At 59.7% G+C, this 25,149-nt stretch overlaps 1 protein-coding gene across 3 annotated transcripts in view; it reads left to right on the top strand.

Moving 5' to 3' along the window:
* The window catches only part of PHACTR3 (phosphatase and actin regulator 3), a 160,434-nt gene extending 135,591 nt beyond the window's left edge, over positions 1-24,843 (top strand). For all 3 annotated transcript variants that reach the window (XM_059705165.1, XM_059705162.1, XM_059705163.1), the window contains 5 exons: positions 13,987-14,042; positions 19,498-19,559; positions 20,656-20,796; positions 22,299-22,375; positions 24,273-24,843. In XM_059705165.1, coding sequence (XP_059561148.1) covers positions 13,987-14,042; positions 19,498-19,559; positions 20,656-20,796; positions 22,299-22,375; positions 24,273-24,288 — 352 coding nt within the window. In that variant the 3' untranslated portion in view covers positions 24,289-24,843. The remainder of the gene's footprint in view (positions 1-13,986; positions 14,043-19,497; positions 19,560-20,655; positions 20,797-22,298; positions 22,376-24,272) is intronic.
* Positions 24,844-25,149: the final 306 nt, after the last annotated feature.

The raw sequence follows: 25,149 nt of genomic DNA, 5'->3' as shown, positions 1-25,149 counted from the left end.
CGGTTGTGGGGAGGGTGGGACGGGGCGGGCCCATGGGCGGTGGTGGGGAGGGCGGGACGGGGCGGGCCCATGGGCGGTGGCGGGGAGGGCGGGACGGGGCGGGCCCATGGGCGGTGGCGGGGAGGGCGGGACGGGGCGGGCCCATGGGCGGTGGCGGGGAGGGCGGGACGGGGCGGGCCCATGGGCGGTGGTGGGGAGGGCGGGACGGGGCGGGCCCATGGGCGGTGGTGGGGAGGGCGGGACGGGGCGGGCCCATGGGCGGTTGTGGGGAGGGTGGGACGGGGCGGGCCCATGGGCGGTGGTGGGGAGGGTGGGACGGGGCGGGCCCATGGGCGGTGGTGGGGAGGGTGGGACGGGGCTGTGCGCGGGCTCTGGGAGGTTGTGGGGACAGTGACATGACCCCTGCCCTGGAGGAAGACAGGTGAGGCCAGTGCAGTCCTCGATATGAACTGTGGCTTGTACACCTTCTACTTTTATTTATTTATTTTTGTTAGTCCTCACCTGAGGATTTTTTTGCATTGTTCTTTAGAGAGAGTGGAAGGGAGAGGGAGAGACAGAGAGAGAAAAACATTGATGTGTGAGACACATTTGATTGGTTGCCTCCCTGCATATGCCCTGATCAGGGCCAGAGATCGAGCCTGCAACCGAGGTATGTGCCCTTGACCGGAATCAAACTCGGGACCCTTCATTCCATGGGCTGATGCTCTAACCACTGAGAAACCGGCAGGGCACCTTCTGCCTTTAGGTGTAGCAGCTAAGCAACAGGAAACAGCTCCTGAATGGGAAGGGTTTGACAAAACCTAAGCCTTGGAGCACATCAGCACAAGCCTTGGCGCTGGCGCAGCACTGAGGGTGCCCGGGAGGCAGAGCGCGGGTGGGGCTGTGGCCCCTGCAGGGCAGGCTCGGCTCCCTTGTTTGGTGCTGATGTGGAGCACGCTTAGTCCTTCGAGTCCTCCCCGGGTCAGCTGCTGTCTTTTTTCCTCAGTTGCTTGGGAATCTGTCCAGGAAGGTACAGTATGTTTTGTAAGAAAATGCAAGACCACATCCATCTCCCGTCAGTGTCTATAAACATGACTCCTGACCTGGGGGAGCAGGTGGCCTGCTGGGTTTGAGGTCGTCAGGCTAGAAGTGAGGACTGAGTGAGCCCCGAGGAGTCACCTGGCCTGCCTGAGCGTGGCTGTTTGCAGGGACTGACTGTACCAGCCTGCCTTACCCGGACAGGGCTCATGCTGTGTGAGCAGCAGTCATAGCAATGCTAGTGCAATGACAGCTAACATTTACTAACTCATGTTCCATGCCAGGGACTGTGCTGCACCTGCATTCACTCAAGTCTGAGATGTAAATGCTCAGAGAGGGTAGCTAAGATGTACAAAGTCACACAGCTGGTAAGTGATGGACTGAGATTGGACCCAGCTGGCCATCTGGCTCTGGATGCCAGACCTGGAACCACCCTGCTTCATGAAATAGTTGTAGACAGTCAGGCCTGGCCTGGTGGTTCCACAGTCTCTAAGGATCCAGGCTCCTTTAGCTCCCTGCTCAATTATCCTCTACTAATGGCCTGGTGTACAAAATTCATGCACAGGGGCAGGGGGTGTCCCTCAGCCTGGCCTGCACACTTTCTAATCTGGGACTCCTCAGGGGATGTCTGACTGCCGGTTTAGGCCCGATCCTACAAACCAGCAGTCAGACATCCCTCTTGCAATCTGGGACCACTGGCTCCTAATTGCTCACCTGCCTGCCTGCCTGATCACCCCTAACCACTCTGCCTACTGGCCTGCTCGCCCCCAACTGTCCCCTCTGCTGGTCTGATTGCCCCCAACTGCCCCCACTGCCAGCCTGCTCGCCCCCAACTGCTCCCCTCTGCTGGCCTGCTTGCCCTCAACTGCCCCCCCGCCCCCGCAGGCCTGATCACTCCCAACTGCCCTCCCCTCCTGGCCTGATCACCCCTAACCACCTCTGCCTTGGCCCTGCCACCGTGGCTTTGTCCGGAAGGAAGGACATCTGGAAGGTCTCCCAGAAGGTCTCCCGGTCTAATTAGCATATTACCCTTTTATTAGTATAGATGGTCCAGTGTGGCTGCAGGAGCCCCAGATATCACGTTCAAGTCCCCAAAGTGCAAACATCCCAGCCAAGACAGCTCTTCAGGAAGGATCCCCCCAGAAGCTCCTCAGCACACCTGTACCTGCAGTCCCTGGGTCACAGCTTCCTCATGTGACCATCTTCGCTGGCAGAGAGGCTCCGCTGAATAGAGTCAGCTTTCCGATGCCCTTCCGGAGAATGGAGATTGAGCTGGAAGCCAGCAGCTCTGCTGCTGCGGGAGTGCAGGTTCACTGTGTGACTGGACAGATCGAGGGAACGAAGAAGAACTGAGCAAACGAGCGAGACACATTCCTTGTCGGGTCGCAGCCATCTCCCAAGCAGTGTGATCGGAGGCCACACGGGGCATTGTCCTGTGCCCCACACCCCCGCTGTCCAGTCTGGGCCTGGGGCAGCGTGGCCGGTGGTGGCAAGCTGAGGAAGAGCGGGGAGGGGGTAACTCTGAGAGCCCTTGGGTGATGTGGACAGCTAGGCCGTCCCCTCCTCAGGGACGACTTCCTCCCCGACATTTCCGCTCAAGGACAGACACGTCCCGGCAGCCTCTGTGTGCCACGGTCCGTATCAGATCCTGGGGAAGGAGGAGGAACCAAGTGGACGTGGGCACTGCCTCCAAGACAGGGGGCCAGGGAGGAGGCCAAGGTAAAAAAGGGCAGGTGACGTGCACAGGTGTGGGGCATGTGGTCAGGGACACAGGGAGTGCTTCCAACAGGCCCTGGGCACGGGCGCTACCTCCCTCGCTGGGCTGGAGGGGGTCCATGTCCTGCAGGCGTTGGTGGGTAGATGATGCTGTTTCTTTAAAATCCAGGACAGATAGGAGTCTGTGTCTCTCTGTGCCTCGATATCTTATTGTCCAGGATTCTCTTGCTTACCCGCGTTGTTGGGCCTCTGCCTTGTGCCTCAGGCACTGGACTGGACCCCACCCCACCATTGCCCCCAGACTTGCTGAGCTGGGGCAGGCACTGTGGGAGACCCCGTGGAGGAGCCTCTTGGCCCGCGAGGGGGCTGTCAGGCTTCCCGAGGTGAGGGGCAGAGAGGGGAGCCCGTGAGGCTGGCCCTCTGCCCAGGAGACCTTGCCCAGGCAGGAGGGGAGGGCGGGAAGGCCTGGAGGGGGCCACCTGAGCAAAAGCTCGGAGGTGGGGATGCAGTGACCGAGGAGGGACGGAGGCCAGGCCGTGGACAGCAAGGGGCAAGGCGGGGCCAGGTACCCACGGGCGCTCCATGAGTGCTGTGCACCGCCAACCAGATGGTCTCAGTGCCGGGGCACAGGCAGTGGGGTGCTTCCCTGTTGTTTTATGTTTTAAAATCAGAATAAGGGCCAGATATACATGGTGAAAACCAAACCGTCCCACTCCCACCCGCCACACCCTCCACCCAGAGGCAGCCGCTCACTGTTACAAACTGATGCTTATAACCACTCCAAAGTGGACACGAGGGAAACAACCACGAGGCAGTCAGTGTGCACTCACCCCCGCTGCCGAGTGGCCTGTCACCTGGAGGGGGTCACAGTCCCCTCAGGAGGCGGGCAGCCCTCCCTGGTGAGCCCGGAAGCAGATGAAAGGAGAAATCACAAACGTGATGTGTTCATGCTCTGAACACCTGACTCACACCCTCCGAGCTGGAATCCAGCCTGTCTCATGGGGCGGTGGGGGGGAAGGGGGGGAGGGCGGTGTCCTCTTGTGAGACACTCGGGGGCATCATCTAGGACTTCTAGAGGCGGCTCTTGGAGATGAGGGAGACTTTAAGGACACACGGAAGACACCTAAGGCGGCACCTTCCCAGTAGTAGGGTTTCCTGCTTCCACGCGTTTTCCTCCCACACAAGCCGACAGAGTATTTTAGCTTCTTGCCTTGACTGGCTCCAGGGCCTTCCACTCAGTTCCCCCTGAATGGACGTGCAGAGGCTGAATGAACTCACCTGACCACAGGCACAGCACGGCCAGTATGGCCACTGGGGAGCCCGGGCGGGCAGGGGCTGCTGGGAGGAGGAGGGTGGTGGTGTTCCACGCGGACTGGGCGTTGGTTAACCGGAGCTGAGTGAGCAGCGGTAACGTGGGTCAGACAGCAGAGAGACAGAACCAGCAGGAGAGGAACTAGAGGTTGTCGTAAGGTGTGGGCTTAGGCTACTGTGGGGCCAGCGAGGCAGGTCTGGGATCCTGGGACTGGGTCTTCGGGAAAGGCTGGACCCCGCCAGCCAAAAAGGCCGGACCCCGCCAGCCACAAAGGCCACAAAACAGAAAATATGCACTGAGAGTGAATAGTGCAGAGAGCAGTTGGCTACTTCAGCTGAGCAGTCAGGGCAGGCTTCCTGGAGGAGGAGATGTTAGGCTGAGCCATGGGAAAGCCTAGAGAGGGACCAGCACAGGTAGAAGCTCTGAGGGAGGAATAAGCGTGGCATGCCAGCGTGACGAAAAGAAGCCGCGGTGGGAGGAAGTGGGCGAGGGGAGGGGAAGCCCAGGCAGCAGAGGGGCAGCCCGGCCTGGCATTCAGCAGGTTCTGCCCAGGCACCAGGTCCATGTGAGCGAGGACCTCACTGAGTGTCCTGCCCAGCAGGCCAGAGGGCAGCAGCCCAGGCCCCGGTCATCGTGGGGTCGGTGTCTTGGTTCTGGGCTGGGCTGGCAGCTGGGCCCAGAGGAGGCCAAGAAGGGCATTGGGGACCCCATCAGGCTCCTTCCTGTGCGAGCTCCCCCTGAAGCCCCGTCGTCTCTCCTGGTCTCTGGAAGGGCCTTCCTCCAGCACCGCCCCACCCTGCCCTCACCCATGGTCCGTGACGGGTTACTCAGGCGTCTGGCTTCTCCTTCACGCCCCCCCCCCCCACGTGCTCTGGGACTCCTGCACCCTGCCCTCCGCCTTTCAAGCCTTTCAAACTGGGCTTGGGGCAGGGCAGGAGGGGAGGGGCGGGGCAGGGAGGGGCAGGGCAGGACTGAGTGGGGTGGGGTGGGGAGGGGCGGGGCGGGCCAGGGTGGCAGGTGGAATTCCCTCTCTCCACTGGGACTGAGAATAGGAAGCACCTGACACATAGGCACGTGTATGTCCTGAGAGCCTGCGGCCGGCCGCCCTTCCGCAGGGCCAGCCCTTTGGCCTGCGTGACCGGCTGGTGGCCTGCACACTGGGACCAGCCCCAGCAGAGAGACCAGAGGCTGGCCGCCAGGGGTCCGTGCTCCGGTGTGGTGGCGCTGTGCCACGGGGTTCCACGTGCATCCATCTTGCCATTCTTGCCACCAACCTGCAAGGGGGACCGTGGTCTCCTGCTTCTGGGCACACAGACAGACTGCTGCCCCGCAGGGGAGGGCTGAGGCCCACCCCAGAGCCCAGCGCTGCCCCTGCCCGCAGTGCGCCTGCCTGGAAGGCCGCCTGGGGGGACAGCGGGGGAGAGCCGGGCCTGTGGCTATCTCACTTCCTGGGTGTCAGGAAGCCCACAGTTGGTGGTGAGAGAAGGGACCCTGCCGGGGGGGGGGGGGTGTCCAAGAGCAGGTGGGGTGTCTGTCCCAGGGTTCAGGGTTGGGGCAGCATCCTGTGGCCTTGGCGGACCTGAGGAGGCCATATGGGTTGTCCCTCCTCCCCCTCATCTCCTTCCTCCGCCCCCCATCTCCCAGGCCGGCCCACTTGCCCCTGGTCACCTGCTGGCCCTGACAGCAACCCAGGGGACCCCTTCCCTGAACCCTGCACTCAGCACGGCTTGTGTCTGGCAGGAGGAATCACTGTTGAAGGGGTGTGACGCCGCCCCCTGGGGAACCCCTTCCCTGGCAGGCTCCCTGGTGACTCAGGCTGTGGTGGAGCGGATCCCGTCCAGGCCGTGGGAGTGGGCTGGCTGTCGCTCTGAGGCTTCGCTCCCCGGGAAGGCGGCCTGCCTGAGTTGCTGCTGGGCCAGCTCCCCGCTGCCGCTGCTGTGGCCTCCGCCCAGGAGGAAGTGAGGAGGGCGTGTGCACCCAGTGGGGCGAGGCCCAGCCTGGGCCCATCATGGAAAGCGCTCCCTGCTTTCATGTTCTGGACCCCTCAGTGCCCCTGGGCTCATGGGCCAGGGGATGGGAGGCTCAGATATGGGAGCTGTTATCCTGGGTCCCCCCCTCCCCGCGCCCCCCCCCCCCCACCGGGCAGATGGCAGGGCTGGGACTCAAATTTGGACTCAGTGCCCCTGGGTGGCCTCAGTGCTGGTCCCAGGGAAATCTGACAGCCTGAGGAATGTGGATGGGACAGCACATCGTTTATTCTCCGGACCCGCTCTAGGGTCCTGGCCACCCAGCTGTCAGGGGTCCTCTCCTCCATTCCCGGTCACCTCCCGGGTCCCCTCTATCCCCGGTCACCTCCCGGGTCTCCTCTATCCCCAGTCACTTCCCGGGTCTCCTCTATCCCCGGTCACCTCCCGGGTCTCCTCTATCCCAGGTCACCTCCCGGGTCTCCTCCATCCCCAGTCACCTCCCGGGTCTCCTCTATCCCCACTCACCTCCCGGGTCTCCTCTATCCCCACTCACCTCCCGGGTCTCCTCTATCCCAGGTCACCTCCCGGGTCTCCTCTATCCCCTGTCACCTCCCGGGTCTCCTCTATCCCCTGTCACCTCCCGGGTCTCCTCTATCCCAGGTCACCTCCCGGGTCACCTCTATCCCAGGTCACCTCCCGGGTCTCCTCTATCCCAGGTCACCTCCCGGGTCTCCTCTATCCCCAGTCACCTCCCGGGCCCCCTCTATCCCAGGTCACCTCCCGGGTCCCCTCTATCCCAGGTCACCTCCTGGGTCCCCTCTATCCCAGGTCACCTCCCGGGTCTCCTCTATCCCCGGTCACCTCCCGGGTCTCCTCTATCCCCGGTCACCTCCCGGGTCTCCTCTATCCCAGGTCACCTCCCGGGTCTCCTCCATCCCCAGTCACCTCCCGGGTCTCCTCTATCCCCACTCACCTCCCGGGTCTCCTCTATCCCCACTCACCTCCCGGGTCTCCTCTATCCCAGGTCACCTCCCGGGTCACCTCTATCCCAGGTCACCTCCCGGGTCTCCTCTATCCCAGGTCACCTCCCGGGTCTCCTCTATCCCCAGTCACCTCCCGGGCCCCCTCTATCCCAGGTCACCTCCCGGGTCCCCTCCATCCCCGGTCACCTCCCGGGTCTCCTCCATCCCCGGTCACCTCCCGGGTCTCCTCTATCCCCACTCACCTCCCGGGTCCGCTCTATCCCCACTCACCTCCCGGGTCTCCTCTATCCCCGGTCACCTCCCGGGTCCGCTCTATCCCCGGTCACCTCACGGGTCTCCTCTATCCCAGGTCACCTCCCGGGTCTCCTCTATCCCCGGTCACCTCCCGGGTCTCCTCTATCCCCGGTCACCTCCCGGGTCTCCTCTATCCCGGGTCACCTCCCGGGTCCCCTCCATCCCCGGTCACCTCCCGGGTCTCCTCCATCCCCAGTCACCTCCCGGGTCTCCTCTATCCCCGGTCACCTCCCGGGTCTCCTCTATCCCCGGTCACCTCCCGGGTCCGCTCTATCCCCACTCACATCCCGGGTCTCCTCTATCCCCACTCACCTCCCGGGTCCGCTCTATCCTCACTCACCTCCCGGGTCTCCTCTATCCCCGGTCACCTCCCGGGTCTCCTCTATCCCCGGTCACCTCCCGGGTCCGCTCTATCTCCACTCACCTCCCGGGTCTCCTCTATCCCCACTCACCTCCCGGGTCGGCTCTATCCCCACTCACCTCCCTGGTCTCCTCTATCCCCACTCACCTCCCGGGTCCGCTCTATCCCCACTCACATCCCGGGTCTCCTCTATCCCCACTCACCTCCCGGGTCTCCTCTATCCCCACTCACCTCCCGGGTCCGCTCTATCCCCACTCACCTCCCGGGTCTCCTCCATCCCCGGTCACCTCCCGGGTCTCCTCCATCCCCGGTCACCTCCCGGGTCTCCTCCATCCCCGGTCACCTCCCGGGTCTCCTCTATCCCAGGTCACCTCCCGGGTCTACTCTATCCCAGGTCACCTCCCAGGTCTCCTCTATCCCCGGTCACCTCCCGGGTCTCCTCTATCCCCGGTCACCTCCCGGGTCTCCTCTATCCCAGATCACCTCCCGGGTCTCCTCTATCCCCGGTCACCTCCCGGGTCCCCTCTATCCCCGGTCACCTCCCGGGTCTCCTCCATCCCCGGTCACCTCCCGGGTCTCCTCTATCCCCACTCACCTCCCGGGTCTCCTCTATCCCAGGTCACCTCCTGGGTCTCCTCTATCCCCGGTCACCTCCCGGGTCTCCTCTATCCCCGGTCACCTCCCGGGTCTCCTCTATTCCAGGTCACCTCCCGGGTCTCCTCTATCCCCGGTCACCTCCCGGGTCCCCTCTATCCCCGGTCACCTCCCGGGTCCCCTCTATCCCCGGTCACCTCCCGGGTCCCCTCTATCCCAGGTCACCTCCCGGGTCTCCTCTATCCCAGATCACCTCCCGGGTCTCCTCTATCCCCGGCCACCTCCCGGGTCCCCTCTATCCCCGGTCACCTCCCGGGTCTCCTCCATCCCCGGTCACCTCCCGGGTCTCCTCTATCCCCACTCACCTCCCGGGTCTCCTCTATCCCAGGTCACCTCCCGGGTCTCCTCTATCCCCGGTCACCTCCCGGGTCTCCTCTATCCCCGGTCACCTCCCGGGTCACCTCTATTCCAGGTCACCTCCCGGGTCTCCTCCATCCCCAGTCACCTCCCGGGTCTCCTCTATCCCCACTCACCTCCTGGGTCTCCTCTATCCCCACTCACCTCCCGGGTCTCCTCTATCCCAGGTCACCTCCCGGGTCTCCTCTATCCCCTGTCACCTCCCGGGTCTCCTCTATCCCCTGTCACCTCCCGGGTCTCCTCTATCCCAGGTCACCTCCCGGGTCACCTCTATCCCAGGTCACCTCCCGGGTCTCCTCTATCCCAGGTCACCTCCCGGGTCTCCTCTATCCCCGGTCACCTCCCGGGCCCCCTCTATCCCAGGTCACCTCCCGGGTCCCCTCTATCCCAGGTCACCTCCCGGGTCCCCTCTATCCCAGGTCACCTCCCGGGTCTCCTCTATCCCCGGTCACCTCCCGGGTCTCCTCTATCCCCGGTCACCTCCCGGGTCTCCTCTATCCCAGGTCACCTCCCGGGTCCCCTCCATCCCCGGTCACCTCCCGGGTCTCCTCCATCCCCGGTCACCTCCCGGGTCTCCTCTATCCCCACTCACCTCCCGGGTCCGCTCTATCCCCACTCACCTCCCGGGTCTCCTCTATCCCCGGTCACCTCCCGGGTCCGCTCTATCCCCACTCACCTCACGGGTCTCCTCTATCCCAGGTCACCTCCCGGGTCTCCTCTATCCCCGGTCACCTCCCGGGTCTCCTCTATCCCCGGTCACCTCCCGGGTCCCCTCCATCCCCGGTCACCTCCCGGGTCTCCTCCATCCCCGGTCACCTCCCGGGTCTCCTCTATCCCCGGTCACCTCCCGGGCCTCCTCTATCCCCGGTCACCTCCCGGGTCCGCTCTATCCCCACTCACCTCCCGGGTCTCCTCTATCCCCACTCACCTCCCGGGTCCGCTCTATCCCCACTCACCTCCCGGGTCTCCTCTATCCCCACTCACCTCCCGGGTCCGCTCTATCCTCACTCACCTCCCGGGTCTCCTCTATCCCCGGTCACCTCCCGGGTCTCCTCTATCCCCGGTCACCTCCCGGGTCCGCTCTATCTCCACTCACCTCCCGGGTCTCCTCTATCCCCACTCACCTCCCGGGTCGGCTCTATCCCCACTCACCTCCCTGGTCTCCTCTATCCCCACTCACCTCCCGGGTCCGCTCTATCCCCACTCACATCCCGGGTCTCCTCTATCCCCACTCACCTCCCGGGTCTCCTCTATCCCCACTCACCTCCCGGGTCTCCTCTATCCCCGGTCACCTCCCGGGTCCGCTCTATCCCCACTCACCTCACGGGTCTCCTCTATCCCAGGTCACCTCCCGGGTCTCCTCTATCCCCGGTCACCTCCCGGGTCTCCTCTATCCCCGGTCACCTCCCGGGTCCCCTCCATCCCCGGTCACCTCCCGGGTCTCCTCCATCCCCGGTCACCTCCCGGGTCTCCTCTATCCCCGGTCACCTCCCGGGCCTCCTCTATCCCCGGTCACCTCCCGGGTCCGCTCTATCCCCACTCACCTCCCGGGTCTCCTCTATCCCCACTCACCTCCCGGGTCCGCTCTATCCCCACTCACCTCCCGGGTCTCCTCTATCCCCACTCACCTCCCGGGTCCGCTCTATCCTCACTCACCTCCCGGGTCTCCTCTATCCCCGGTCACCTCCCGGGTCTCCTCTATCCCCGGTCACCTCCCGGGTCCGCTCTATCTCCACTCACCTCCCGGGTCTCCTCTATCCCCACTCACCTCCCGGGTCGGCTCTATCCCCACTCACCTCCCTGGTCTCCTCTATCCCCACTCACCTCCCGGGTCCGCTCTATCCCCACTCACATCCCGGGTCTCCTCTATCCCCACTCACCTCCCGGGTCTCCTCTATCCCCACTCACCTCCCGGGTCCGCTCTATCCCCACTCACCTCCCGGGTCTCCTCTATCCCCGGTCACCTCCCGGGTCTCCTCCATCCCCGGTCACCTCCCGGGTCTCCTCTATCCCAGGTCACCTCCCGGGTCCCCTCTATCCCAGGTCACCTCCCGGGTCCCCTCCATCCCCGGTCACCTCCCGGGTCTCCTCCATCCCCGGTCACCTCCCGGGTCTCCTCCATCCCCGGTCACCTCCCGGGTCTCCTCTATCCCCGGTCACCTCCCGGGTCTCCTCTATCCCCGGTCACCTCCCGGGTCTCCTCTATCCCCTGTAACCTCCCGGGTCTCCTCTATCCCCGGTCACCTCCCGGGTCTCCTCTATCCCCACTCACCTCCCGGGTCTCCTCTATCCCCGGTCACCTCCCGGGTCTCCTCTATCCCCACTCACCTCCCGGGTCTCCTCTATCCCCGGTAACCTCCCGGGTCTCCTCCATCCCCACTCACCTCCCGGGTCTCCTCCATCCCCGGTCACCTCCCGGGTCTCCTCCATCCCCGGTCACCTCCCGGGTCTCCTCCATCCCCGGTCACCTCCCGGGTCTCCTCCATCCCAGGTCACCTCCCGGGTCTCCTCCATCTCCGGTCACCTCCCGGGTCTCCTCTATCCCAGGTCACCTCCCGGGTCTCCTCTATCCCCGGTCACCTCCTGGGTCCTCTCCTCGAACCTTGGTCACCTCCCGGGTCTCCTCTATCCCCAGTCACCTCCCGGGTCTCCTCTATCCCCAGTCATCCCCCGGGTCCGCTCCTCCATCCGCAGGACAGAGGGTCGGGTGCAGAGCGGGCTTCACTCCAGATCTGAGCAGAGGAGAGGCGAGGCGGGCCTAGCGAGCCACGGGGGGTCCCATGTCTCCAGATGACTCCCACCCACACATGCCACCCCTACCCTGCCCTTCTCCAGGTGCTCCATACCTGTACCTCCTGTTCAAGTCCCAGGCCTGTCTGCAAGGCACCGGCCCCTAGCCCCTGATCCCTGCGTCCTCGGTGCGCTCAGGCGGGCCCAGGCTGGGAGACGGCAGGTGCCTCTCTACCTTCCTTTCTTTTCTCAGTCTCTCCCACTTCACGTGCCCTGTTGGGTTCCTCCTCCTGGCCTGGTCCCCACTGAGATGCATGGATGCTTGTGTGACAATAGAGGCAGTGTGTGTGTTTCTCTCCCCCCGCCCCCCCCCCCCCCCCCCGGAGCCTGCTCTCCCTGAAGGCAGGCCTGGGCAGCTCCTCTCTGCTACCTCCCCCGGCCATGCCTGTCACCAGTGCTCAGGAGACACCCGATGAAGGAAGGTCGTGTTCCCCACTGCAGTTCCATGGAGCGGGTCCCAGGTTCAGGGTGGTCCTCCTGGGGCGGTGTCACTGGAGCTCTGGATTTGCCGATCCCCTTCATGCTCCTCTCCTTCCCAGTGACCTAGATCCTCTCTCCTGAAGGAACTCACCTGGAGGCCTGGGTCCTCTCCTTCAGCCCTGGCTCCGGGCTCCCTCTGCTCACCACTGCGCACCTGCTGCTGCCTCCGCCCAGATGATGCCCTTTCTAGCTCACTCACAGCCTGGGTTCCCCCCTCCCCCCCTGCCTGGAGGGGCCGGGCAGCCACCCAACCTGCACATGTCTGAATTGGATGACAGGTCTTTCTGGGAACTCAATTTGCAGGTTCCGTTTTCTTGACACTCTATCCCAAGCACCTGATGCGACCCTTTGACATGTCATCTTCATTTCTTGCCTCTGGGAAGAGGCATTATTGCTCCTCACTCTGAAGGAGACAAGCTTCCGGCCAGGAAAAGGCTCTGGGGGCCACGTCCTCGGAGGTTTGGGGAGTCTGTGGCCTCCCTCCTCGGGTGTCCCTGTGGGCACCCCGCTGGCCACCTGGCAGTCAGTAGGCACCAGGCTGTCCTTACCGATTCCGTGCAACTTGGTGGACGTCTCCTCTTCCGTGAAGCCTGCCTTGATCACCCACCCTCCTCCTCCTGGGGGCAAGCCCAGCACATGAGCAGTTAGGAGACACGGTGTCTAGGGGGTGATCGTCCCATGGCCACCGCCTCCTCTTTTGGGATCTCAGCAGTAATGGCTCTCCCATGAGACCCCCCATTCATCTCCCCCATGACTGCTGCCTGGATTGCTCTTGTTCACTTGTTTTCTGTTTGTCTGTCTCCCTGTGTAGACTGTGAGCTTCCCAAGGGCAGGGCAGGCTGCTCGTGGGCCTCCCTGTGCCCTGGGGCTTGGGGCAGTGCCGGGCCTGGGCACATGCTCTGAGCGCCTGAGTGAGTGGCATTTGGGGAATCTGACCGGGCTGAGGGAGCCTCACCCACTGAGCTAGGCTTCGTGCTCCCGGCCCTGGGCAGATCTGGACTTGTGGGGGCAGCTCATGTCGCCTCAGCCATCAAGTCAGGGTGTGCACGCAGCCACCCACAGAGCCAGGCCACACACAGCCCCCAGGGGCCACTGCACACTGTCCTGTTTGCGTGGAGGGAGGAGACGGCGCCCTGGGGCCGCCCTGGGCTTTGTGCGGGGACAGGGTTATAAATAGCAGACAAGTATTTCTGGGGGCAGCATCCTCTCTGGGGCAAAGCGTTGTGCCCCAGTGGCTGAAAGATCCGGAACTGGGGGCTCTGGCTGTGGCCCAAGCACAATGTTATTGGAGTTACAAAACCAGTTGGAGCTTGGCATTGATGTCGGCTAATTACGCCTCCTTCTCCTGACAAGCCTTGCATTTATTTATGTGTCGGGGGCTGCATCCCGCAAGCCCTCCATGAGAAGCCGCGGAGAGGAAATGATAATGTGTCCTCAGGTTGCAGAAACCCGGGTCTGGGCGGGGCGCTGGGGCGGGCTGCGCACCAGGAGATCCCGCAGGCGCTGGTGGCTGTGCCCTCCCTCGGGCTGCGGGCTCCCCGGCGGAGGCGGGGCGCGCTCAGTCACGCTGGCGCGAGGCTGGTTCGGCGGCAGGAGCGCAGGAGCCACCCGGAGGGGCAGGCGCAGGTGTCCGGGACCCAGGGGAGGTCGCAGCTCCGGCAGAAGCTGAAGGCGGGCGCCCCTCCCTCCCACCGGCCGGCAGCCTCTCCTGCGCGGATCTCCGTGCCTGCGGCTCAAACGCGCGTCCCTACGGGACCCTCAGGACCGCCAGGCTGGGCGCGGATCTGGACATGAGGAGCCGCCCCTGGAGAGGGGGCGCCTGTGCCTCCCCCGCTCCCCCCAGCGCCCCTTGACAGCGGGGACCTCCCTCCCATGGGGAGGTCTGGCTGGACCTGCTGGCAAGAGGCCGCCACCAGAGGTCCCCTTCTCTCCTGCAGCTTTTGGGGAGCGATCTTGAGGGGTGCACCAGCCACCTCCGACCTCGCGGACCCCGTGCAAGGTGGACTTCGCAGGGGCCGCCATGGTGCACAATGTGATTCTGGTGTTTTTCCGCAGACGGCTCAGCCAGAGACCTGCCGTGGAGGAGCTGGAGAGGAGGAACATCCTGAAACGTGAGTAGCTGGGTCCCCGCGCCCCTGCACCTGTGCTGAGCCGCTGCCGGCCAGCCGGGCGCTGTCCCCTGGCACTGTCCCCTGGCGCCCTCACTTCTCACAGCCCAGCTCCTCTGTGTCCTCCGTGAAGATGACAAGCCCTGGGGAGAGCCGGTGCACCCAGAAGCACCCCCTGAAAATCCGGGAGAGTGCCTCCTGGCACAGCGGAAGGTGCTGGGTGGGGCCATTAGTTCTGGGTTTCAGGCAGGTTCCCGGCAGATTTGAATGGCGCTCCTTGGTGATGGCCACAGCCTTCACAGGCAGCGCGGACAGGGCACTGTCATAACCCACAGGGACACGCCCGTCACACCTGGGGCAGGCCCACAGCTCAAAGGAAGAGCGCAGAGTGCACCAGGCGGCTCCACGCTCCCGCTGGGGTCCCGGGACGGGTAGGACATCACCGTGTCCCGCAGGGTGTGCACAGGTCGCCTCCACAGCGCAGCGCAGGCCCCTCTCACTTTGGTCACTGCGATGGGGGAAACCTTCCGAAAGTGGAAAGTGCTCTCCGCGGGTCTTCTCTCGGCTCCCCGGGCTCTCCTCTCCAAAACATTTTCTGCAAAGAGTGGCGTCTTCGGGCCTGGATTCTCAGTATTTCCGTTTCTTCTCCTCTCTGTGTGATCAGCACTGCAGACATTCTCTGAGTTTGGTTTTTGACCCGTGAGCATCTTTTCACAAAGTTATGAGCTGCCTTCCGGTCAGAGAGCAGACGGCAAGGCCCTGGCTCTGGGGCCTGAGTCCCACCTGGGTTTCTGCTCCTCCTTTGCTCAGCCAGCCCGCTCCTTTAGAGACCGTTAGAAACATTTAACCGTAACATTAAGACTTCTTCGTTTTATTTTTTAAACGTAAGTTATGACAACTACATTCTCTATTGTGTGTGCTAGGCTGCGTGGGAGGACATACAGAAAGCTTTCCATGCCCTAGCCAGTTTGGCTCAGTGGATAGAGCATCGGCCTGTGGACCAAAGGGTCCTGGGTTCGATTTTGGTCAAGGGCACGTGCCTGGATTGTGGACTTGATTCCCAGTAGGGGGCATGCAAGAGGCAGCCAATCAAGGATTCTCTCTCATCATTGATGTTTCTATCTCTGCTTCTCCTCCTCTCTGAAATCAATAAAAAAAATTTAAAAAAATAAATTAAATAAAAACACAGAAAAGCTTTTTGTTGGTAACATGCTCAGTCACATGGGCAGCTAAAGGAGTCAAATACTCAGTTACCAGCCTGGCCGGTGTGGCTCAGTGGTTGAGCATTGACCTATGAACCAGGAGGTCACGGTTGGATTCCCAGTCAGGGCACAGGCCTGGGTTACAGGCTCAGTCCCCTGTGTGGGCCATGCTGGAGGCAGCTGACCAATAATTCTCTCTCATCATTGATGCTTCTATCTCTCTCTCCCTTCCTCTCTGAAATCAAATAAAAATATATTTTAAAAAATATTAGGTTACTACTTTTTTTTTTTTTAATCCTCACCCAAGGATATTTTTCCATTGATTTTTAGAGAGAGTGGAAGTGAGAGGGAAAGACAGTGAGAAAGATCGATGTGAGAGAAACACATCGATTGGTTGCCTCCTGCACGTGCCCAAACCAGGTCCCAGGCCAGGAAGGAGCCTGCAACATGCCCTTGACCGGAATCGAACCCAGGACCTTTCAGTCCACAGGCTGATGCTCCATCCACCGAGCAGAACTAGCTGGGCAGGTTACCAAGTATTTGAATTTCTAAAAAGTAAGTCACTCATCTATAAAGCTCATAAGTCACAGATGTCCTGAGGGTAACAGTTCAAGACAGGAAGGCCCAAGTTAAAGACCAGACTCAGAGGGGTCTGCTGCCCACGGCCAGCGGAGCCTTTGTCCAGGGACCGCTTCCCCTGCCGTGGTGCCCTGTCCCTGCGGTGGTGGCCTGCCCGGGCCCCCACCAGCCAGCGCTCCTGGCTGTGCTGGTCTTTGCCAATCGCCGGGCAGCCTCACAAAGAGGGTCGGCGCTCAGTGACTAGAGCCGGCGAGGTGACCGACTACGCGGGGAAGGAAGGCGTGGGTCTCCTGCATGTGGTCTTGGCAGTGCCGTCCTCCTCGCCATGGAAGCAGCGCCTGTGCTGGCAGCTCGGAGCCTCTCGCACCCTGAGCCGCCGGGCTGGCTGCGGGCTGTTTGTTCTGGGAGGATGAGAGCAGTCAGGTCTCTGGTCAGGGAGGAGCCTCGCACTCACAGGCCCCACCCGGGCTCCCGGGCTCCTGCTCTGTCTGCCATTTCTGCTCAGGAGGGTTCTGCACCTCCCGTTGCGTGGGCTCCCCTCGGAGGGTGCAGGACTGAGGGCAGGAACACTCCCAGCTCTGCCTGCGTCCTCAGGGAACGAGAGCGAGTGGCACCGTGGCCCCATCCTGCAGGCGGCACCGAGAACCCTGGTTCTGCCCCTGGCTCGCTCTGTGCAGGCAGCGGACTCGGCGCTGGCCTCATTCCCTCGTTCCACCTTCACGGCAAAGTTGTGAGGCTTGCATGCCGTCCCCACCTTCAGGGAAGAAGCTAGAACTCATGGGGTCGCAAGCAGGCCTCCTTAACATGAGTGTTGGGAAGGGACGGAGCCCGAGTCCTCACCCAGGTCGCCCTGCTCTGTCGCCCGCGCCCTCGCCCTCGCCGCTGCACCACGAGGGATACCACTGCCCTGCCAGCTGCCGCTCCCAGCACTATTTCCGGAAAATCTGGGGATGGAGGCTCCGATCAGGGCCCCTCACCTCAGATGAGCTCAGAGACCCCAAGCCCATGGCTGAGTGGCGCTCAGGCAGAGCGCCCGGCTACGGGCCAGGTCGGGCTTCCTGGAGGTGGTGGCAGCAGAGCCCTGGCCCTGCCGCGCTCTCGCAGACCCGCTGCCCACGCACCGGCAGTGCTCACGTCACCTGGTGGCGATGCTGACCGTGCTCACAATTGAAAAAAGAAAGATCCGATTTTGTTTCGGTGCTTCCGACAGAGGCTGTCCTGGGCCTGTCCACGCCTGGAGAATTAGTTTGGCATCATCACTGAAACCCCTCCTGGTTGGCCTTATGTGTGATCCTTCTACATTCCCCCTAAGTGTGTTGTCAGCTTTCTAATTAGAGGTTGGAACTATGGTTTCTTCTGGTTTATTTCTTGGATTCCCTTTATAAAACACCCAAATGCAAGATGACGCTTCCTTTAAAAAACAATTTTATATATATACTAGGGGCCCGGTGCACGAAATTCGTGCACTGGGTGTGTGTGGGGAGGGGAGTGTCCCTCAGCCCAGCCTGCCCCCTCTCACATACTGGGAGCTCTCAGGCGTTGACCCCCATCACCCTCCAATCGCAGGATCGGCCCCTTGCCCAGGCCTGACGCCTCCGCCAGAGGTGTCAGGCTTGGACAGGGAACCCCCATCTCCCCCCAATCACTGGCTCTGGCTCCCGCCCAGGCCTGAGGCCTCTGGCCCAGGAATCATGCCTGGGCAGGGGACCCCCATCTCCCTCTGATCGCTTGCTCCACCCCCCGCCCAAGCCTGAAGCCTCTGACCCAGGCTTCAGGCCTGGGCAAGGGGACCATCATATCCCCCCAATCCCCGGCTCAGCCCCCCGCCCAGGCCTGATGCCTCGGCCAGAGGAGTTGACCCTCATCACCCTCCAATCACCAATCACCGGATCGGCCCCTTGACCAGGCCTGAGGCCTCCGGCAGAGGTGTCAGGCCTGGGCAGGGGACCCCCAGCTCCCCGCGGTTGCAGGCTCCGCCCCTGCCCCTGCAGGATGCCTCTGGCTGAGGCATCCGGCCCGGGCAGCGGGGACCCGCAGCTGCAGTGACCCTGCGATCGTGGGCTCCGCTTTAGGCCCAGGCAAGGGACCCCTAGCTCCTGGGACTGCCAGCTTCGACCGTGCCCAGCTCCCATCGCTGGCTCCACCCCTACTTCCTGCTATCACTGGCCAGGGCGGCAAAGGCGCCTGATTCTCCAATCATGGCTGGGGGGCAGGGCAAAGGCGGCCCCAGGGCCGCCTTTGCCCTGCCCCCCAGCTCTTAGCTCCCCCCTGGGTTTCTGATCACTGTCAGTGGCAGGGGGCTTCTTCCTGCTTTCCCTTTCACCTCCCTGCATTGTGCCTACATATGCAAATTAACCGCCATCTTGTTGGCAGTTAACTGCCAATCTTAGTTGGCAGTTAACTGCCAATCATAGTTGGCAGTTAATTTGCATATAGCCCTGATTAGCCAATGAAAAGGGTATCGTCGTACGCCAATTACCATTTTTCTCTTTTATTAGATAGGATATATATATTGATTTTAGAGATGAAGGGAGAGGGTTAGAGAGATAGAAACATCAATGATGAGAGAGAAACACTAATTGGCCGCCTCCTGCACGCCCCACACTGGGGATCAAACCTGCAAACCGGGCATGTACCCTGACCAGGAATCGAACCATGACCTCCTGGTTCATAGGTTGATGCTCAACCACTGAGCAATGCCAGCCACACAATGCTTCCTTTAAAAACAAATACAGGCCAGTGGCTAATACATGAAACCAGTTCCCCAAATGCATGATGTTTGAAATGCTTTAAAGGAAGGCAGATCATGCGAGATACATTACGCGCAAGCCGCAGGGTTCCCTCTCTGGAACCTGGAGGCGTTTCCAGGAGCTGAGAGAGGCCAGGGAGCTGTGGCTTTATTTAGCAGCAGAGCCAGAAATAGGGCATCCATCACCTCGTATCCTAGGGCGAGGCAGAGGTTTCCACTACACCTCAGCCTCCGTTCTATTTTTAGCTCTCACAGGAGCTGTGAGTGCTGCTCACGTCACACTGGGGAGCAGAGCCAATGTTGGTGAGAGACGGCCCCTTTAAAAGGAGTGATGCGGAGTCGTGTGAGAGTTAGGGTTCCTGCCAGCAGTCAGCTGGGTTCTGGGAGTGTTTGCATTGGAAATACCCTTGAAAATATAAATTCCAGGCAAGCATATGTTGCCCAGAATCTGAAGAGGGTGTTCCTCGGCTTATATTGCTTGGCTGAAAATAAAAGTATGTCTGTCCTAGTAAATGGAAAAGAAAAAAAAGCGAGCAGGCACGGTCCTATTCGTATTCGTTCATTGATGCGTGTGTGTGAATGTGTTCTATATAACTTACCCTCCACGCTGTCTGTCTGCCACCTCTGCCCGTGGATGGAAGTCTGCCCACAGGGAGATTGGGGTGGAGGGAGCTGCTGCCTGTGTGCCCTCAGACGGCCCAGAGCGGCCTCAGCGCAGTCACTGTGCCCCCGGAGGCCGGGGGAGGGTCGGTCTCCTGAGCAGTGGCCGGCAACCTGCAGAAACGAAGCGCGATGTGGACAGGTGTCCCTGCCAGGTGGCCTCGAGAGCCCATGCGCTGCCAGAGATGGAGAGCCGAGGGCCCTGCCCGCAGAGAGAGCAGGGTCTCACCCGTTCTTCCCCTTCCTTCCCGTTTTCCACCTTTCACAGAAAGGAACGACCAGACAGAGCAGGACGAGAGAAGAGAGATCAAGCAGAGGCTGACGAGAAAGGTACTGTCTGCTGAGTGTGACGGTAAACGTGGGTGCGAGGGAGCTGGGCCGGCGCAGGCCTGAAGGGCGGCGACGCGGGCCTCACCGCACGGTCCTGAGTGCGGGTTTCCCGGCACAGCGAACGCGCCAGCAGGCGCTGCAGACACCGTGCCTGAGTGCGTGCATGCCCATGGGTGCCCCTGGCGCTGCCGTCCTCCCCCGGGCCGCCTGCAAGCAGGACCACCCAGGTGGCCTTCCCCTTTGCTTCCGGGAGCCAGGTGTGGGCTGGCGTGTTCCTCACCGACGGGGCTCTACACGCGATGCCCCGGGCAGCACACCTGATGGCAGGGTTCGGGTCACCTTTAGACTATCTGGAAACCTGGAATTTGTGTGGAAGCTCCTGATGGCAGGAAACTCCATTAGCCCTGAGGGTTTGGGTGCGGGACTCTGTTAAATTAAAGCTCGCGGAGGCCCATATAGGTGTGACTGCACCTGGGCCTTAGAACCCAGATCCTCTCTAAATTCACATGTGCTGGTGTTTCCCTTTCTGCTGCCTCCACTGTGCTTCGTAATAATGACGATAATAATAATGACAATAATAAATCTTGTCCTGCTTGGAGAGGATACCCTTTCCTAGCTTGAGCTTGACTTATGAATACTAGTTGTAGTTAGCACTTTATCTTTAAGTTGTAGTTAGCACTTTAAAAAAAAAAAAAAAAGCTTATCTAGTGAGAGTTGAAAAGAAGCCACTTCTGCCCAAAAATGTATGCGTCCATTCACCAACCCGTCCCTGAGCCTGTGCTAGGTACACACTGGGAGCTGACAGGGTGCATGAGCCCTCCGACCACATAGGCGTCAAGGGGAGGGCTGGGCTGTTAGACGCGTAATCTAAACCAGCGGTCACCAACCGGTGGTCTGCGGGCCGCTGGTGGCCGTGAGGCCCGAAAGGCTGGCGCCCACTGATTCTAAACCCTTCTCCTCCGAGATGGTTTCCATTAGGGTGACAGTTCACAGTTGCAGTTTTCTGTTCCTTTATAAACATGTGCTATTTGTCCCAAGTCCTTTAAGAAAGCTAGTTTGGCACAGGATACCTCACAGTGATGACCTTTTATTCCAGCTTAATCAGAGACCCACCGTGGACGAACTGAGAGACAGGAAAATTCTGATACGGTTCAGTGATTACGTGGAAGTGGCCAAGGCCCAGGACTACGACAGACGGGCGGACAAGCCCTGGACGAGGTTGTCGGCGGCAGACAAGGTACAGGCAGACCTGTCTGAGCTGGTCGGGGGCAGCCTTGTGGGCAAAGGCGCCCGGTGCTATGGGGGGGGGGGGGGTGTTCTTACAGTGGGGCCATCAGCCATGAAATAACGCTATGCCTTGGCCAGATGTTGGCTTCACAGAGGCAGCCTGGATCAGGGTCCTGTCTACAATTAGGGGACAGTTTGGCCAGGTACATTTGGCAATGTTTGGAGATTTTTTAGTGTCACCAGTGGGGGGCGCTACTGGTGTCTAGTGGGAGGAGCCCAGTGCACAGGACAGCCCACAGCAGAGACTCCTCAGGTCCCCAGTGTCAAGAATGTGGGAGCAGAGACCCGAGCCTGGGGATGAATCAGGTAGGCAGGGCTGGCGGAAGAGACTGGGTGACACGGGCTCATGGAAAGCCAGCAGCAGTGGGGCAGGGAGGAGAGGCCCAGGAGGCACTGAGGAGAGCTGACAGCCAGAGCAGCAGGAAGTAAGGAAGGAGGTGGGGGTCCCGGGGCTGCGAGGTGAGTGAGCCTCCACCGAGCCCCGACTCTGCCCTGTATTGAGCCCCCTGTCAGCTATCGTTCCATGGAGTCCTTAAAAGAACCCCTGCAAGAGGCGTTGCTACTTCCCCCAACAGATGGCTCGGGAAGTGCTGGCCGTGGCCAGTGCTGTGTCCTGGCAGGAGTCAGACAGCGGGTGTCCGCCTCTGCCCACCTGCCCACAGCACCCCTGCCTCTGACTCTTGCAGCCTTAGGGAGAGGTTGGAGAGTGCCTGCAGCCAGGGAGTCTGCGGGCTGCTCACTGTCCCTCCATCTGTGCTGAGCAGGAATGCGAGTGGGTTTGCACCAATTTGGAGAAACGCAGACACGTGCGTGGACTGATGCTTGGTTGCCCCTGTTCCATCAGCTCTCAGGGGCCTGAGGGGCAGGGAAAGTGTCTGACAGCCACTGTGGAGGTGGGAACAGCCCCCCTGGAGTCCTCCCCTCAGAGCCCGTCCTCACCCACAGGCAGGCTGTGCCTGCTGCTCCTGGGTCACCTGGCCCCGGAGGGTGGGCCTTGGGCACTGGAGGAGGTCCAGGCGAGAGGCAGTGTCACCCACGGGCAATGACCGTGTCCTATTTCAAATGACACGAGACACAAATGCTCACTGAAGTTAGAGTGACTCCTTTGTAAGTTTCCCGAAGCTGCACTTGGCGCACAACGGACAGGGTTCCTGCTGCGTCCATGCCCTGCGCTCCCGGCAGGTGTGGGCCCCCCCTGCGCCAGCCCAGCCTGTGAGCCCCCAAACCCTCCTCAGTCAGCCCTGGCCGCCCTGCCCTGGCTTGGCAGGGCCATGAAGATGAGTAAGAGTCTAAATCTGAGCAACAAGTTGTTTCTTCCTTTCTGTTTCGGAGCATGTTACCAAAGCACAGACGGCAGCACGGTTAGCGTGGGTGGTTAATCCACAGCCATGACACCACCTTCCCATGTTAACTTTACTGTCCTGTGACCCAATGTGCTGTTTTACATTCCAGGCAGCGATTCGCAAAGAACTCAATGAATACAAAAGTAACGAGATGGAGGTACACGCCTCGAGCAAGCATTTGACAAGGTCAGATTTCTCTCTGTGCGAAGTTCATACTTTATAGCATGGGATTCATAAAAGAAAAGGAAAGAAAATGCCACAAAGAAAGAACTCTGTGTTCAGGTGAACAGAGTCGGAGCTGCAGAGAACTGTGTGGGACAGTCAGGATGCGCCTGGGCTCCAAAGGGAGTTCACTCCCAGGGCTCCTCCCAGGGCGTGGTGAAGGGTGTGGTGATGTGGAGCAGTATTGCAAGGCCATTGGCTAATCTACATAGTTAATGTACATTTAACAAAACTAGTCTCCAGGCACTGAAAGTAATTGGCTTATATATTTGCTTACCCTCCTGGCGTTCCTGACACTCCCGCTTACAGAGCTCCCTAGGTATCCGCTGGGAGTGCCACGTAACTGCTCTCCACCCTCCCGTTCCCTTTCCCCTCTCACTCACATTGATGCTCACGTCTTTACACACACTCACGCTCCCCCGCTGCTCAGAGGGCACTTACTTCCTCTGCAGATATTTGAGTACCTACTGTGTGCCAGCCCCATTCGAGGGCAGAGGCGAAGGAGTGCCCATCCCCACAGAACGTACATTCCAGTGGGAACACTCTGGCCGGTTCTTCCAGAATCGAGACCTCCCCGCGAGGCGCATCCTGCTCTGTCCACGGGGTCCACTGAGATGACTCGGGTCTCTTGGTGGAGCGTGGAGATCGGCTTCTCTTTGCTTCTGGGCCGCATGTTCTCTCAGCACCCCTTCTTTCCCGTGGCCGCCACATGCAGTCCCCTCTGAAGTTCTCCTAGGGCCTTCATCCCTCGGCAGCAAGCCCTCCCCTCCCAAGCAGGTGTCTGTCCTCTCCCTTGGTCTAAAGATGCTCGAGCCGGGATGGGAGGAGGAAGGGGAGCCTGCCTTACACTAGAACAGTAGGTCCTCCCGCCCCGTCTGTCACAGAGCGGCCTCAGCGCTGTCATTTAGCAGGTTTACCCTGCCAGGCCAGCGTAGCTGTGGAACTGCGACCGGTGCCATAGGATCCTGTCCTACCAGCCATTTTTATGATGAAGAGATTGAGGGAAGAAGAGGAGGCTGCTGGGGCAGGAGAAAATGAGGAAGTAGATAATCTGTTTAAGTTTTTTTGAAGTTTCCCCCAGGACTGATGTATATTTAGGAAGGAATGGATCATCTTGTTTTCGATTATTCAGAAATCAAAAACATTTAGGGAAGAAAGTCTCCAGTCAACGTTCAAAATTATTTTTAATGCTCACTCTGTGTTAAGAGGATATAATTCCCACGTGTTTTATGTATGGTAATGTAAAAGATTTAATACATTTTCCCATCGTACTTATTAAAAGAAATGTTGACTAAAAGGTGTGTTTTTCTCTCCTAAGTTCTTGACAGCTGTCTTAGATGATGGGATTTTGAGAGTGAGCCCAAAACTTGGACATCAGGAAATAATTATTATAAGATTTTTATACTACCACATTTTAGGATTTACAGTCCACTTTTAAAAGTCTGAACAATATTTTTAGTCATATGAGATTTTCTTAAGTGAATTAAAGCACAAACACTTTAGCAACTGTAAAAGCAAACAAAACTCTAACTTCCTGTAATTTCCAATAACTGGTCTCCTCAGCCCATTACTTCTGTTTTGCAGTCCTGGCCTTTCTGAGTGCCTCAGGATTTAGCGAGCTGCTTTCCAACTAGGTGGAAGGTAGTCTTGAGACTTGGGGGTATCAATCCTTTGTGGGTACAAGGGAGGCTGAGGGTTGGGGGGCCCCCTGAGGTGCTTCACACACTTGAACCAAAACAGGTTTTCCAGGTTGGACTAAAGAGACACTAAATAGCAAAAGATTTCTTTGTGGGAGGTTTTGGCAATTTCAACTTCAAAATGTACGACCTGAAATAATTGTGCTTTTTAAAATAATTTCTAGATTCCACAGGCCGTAGAGATTTTCTTCTGAGAAGAATCTGTGTTTAACTTTTGATACCAACACTGGATACTCATCAGGGGACTCTCCTGAATTTAACTCAAGACTCCCTGCTGTGTCGGGAGGAGCGAGCATGCAGGGAGGTCACCCTCGCTGCTCTCGGGACACGGACCCAGACACAGACACGGACACGGAAGGTCTCGCTCTGACGTCCCAGGAGTGAGCTGTCGGATCCTCAGAGACCCGGAGTGACTGCAGAAGAAAACTGTTGGATGCCTTTGAGCCTTGTTTTCAGTTCTGCGGTCGACAGCGGGTGGAGATTCGCAGGTGCAGGCTCGGCACTCCAGACCTCGGGCCTGGGGGCGCGGGACGCGGTGTCATCTGTGTTATGTTGAAAAGACATTTTTACTCCGATCACGATTGAGTTGAGAACTCTCTAAGTTCATGTTATACAAAATTATTTCCTGTATTATATTTCTCCTTTTTTTATATAATGTCTAACAGAAATACAGCTGCAACATTTTGATTCCTGTTAATTTTGTTCTTTAATTAAATGATTACTTATTGCAGGAAATTCACCTGCGCTTTATATTTTCTTGGGGTTGGAATAAGAGTTTTGTGTGAACAGTTGTCTAAGAAACAAGTTTTATTTTCGAGCCATCAGAATCCAAAAACATAAGAGAGAATTTCCATTTTTTTTATATTTTGTTTTATAAACTGTTAGTGCCTATGGTTTATGCCTTGGAAAATCAAATTGTCTTTTTCAGATTAATTGAAATTTATGTATCACTGAGTAACAAACCTAGAAATAGGTACTGATTTGCTGAAAAATTCTACCAAGATGAAAAATCTGCCCTCCTTAAGGCTATTTTTAAATTCA

Source organism: Myotis daubentonii, chromosome 8 (genome assembly GCF_963259705.1).
Source record: "Myotis daubentonii chromosome 8, mMyoDau2.1, whole genome shotgun sequence".
NCBI classification, from domain to species: Eukaryota; Metazoa; Chordata; class Mammalia; order Chiroptera; family Vespertilionidae; genus Myotis; species Myotis daubentonii.
Note: the sequence above shows the minus strand (reverse complement) of the source record. Positions and strands in the feature narration are given on the sequence as shown.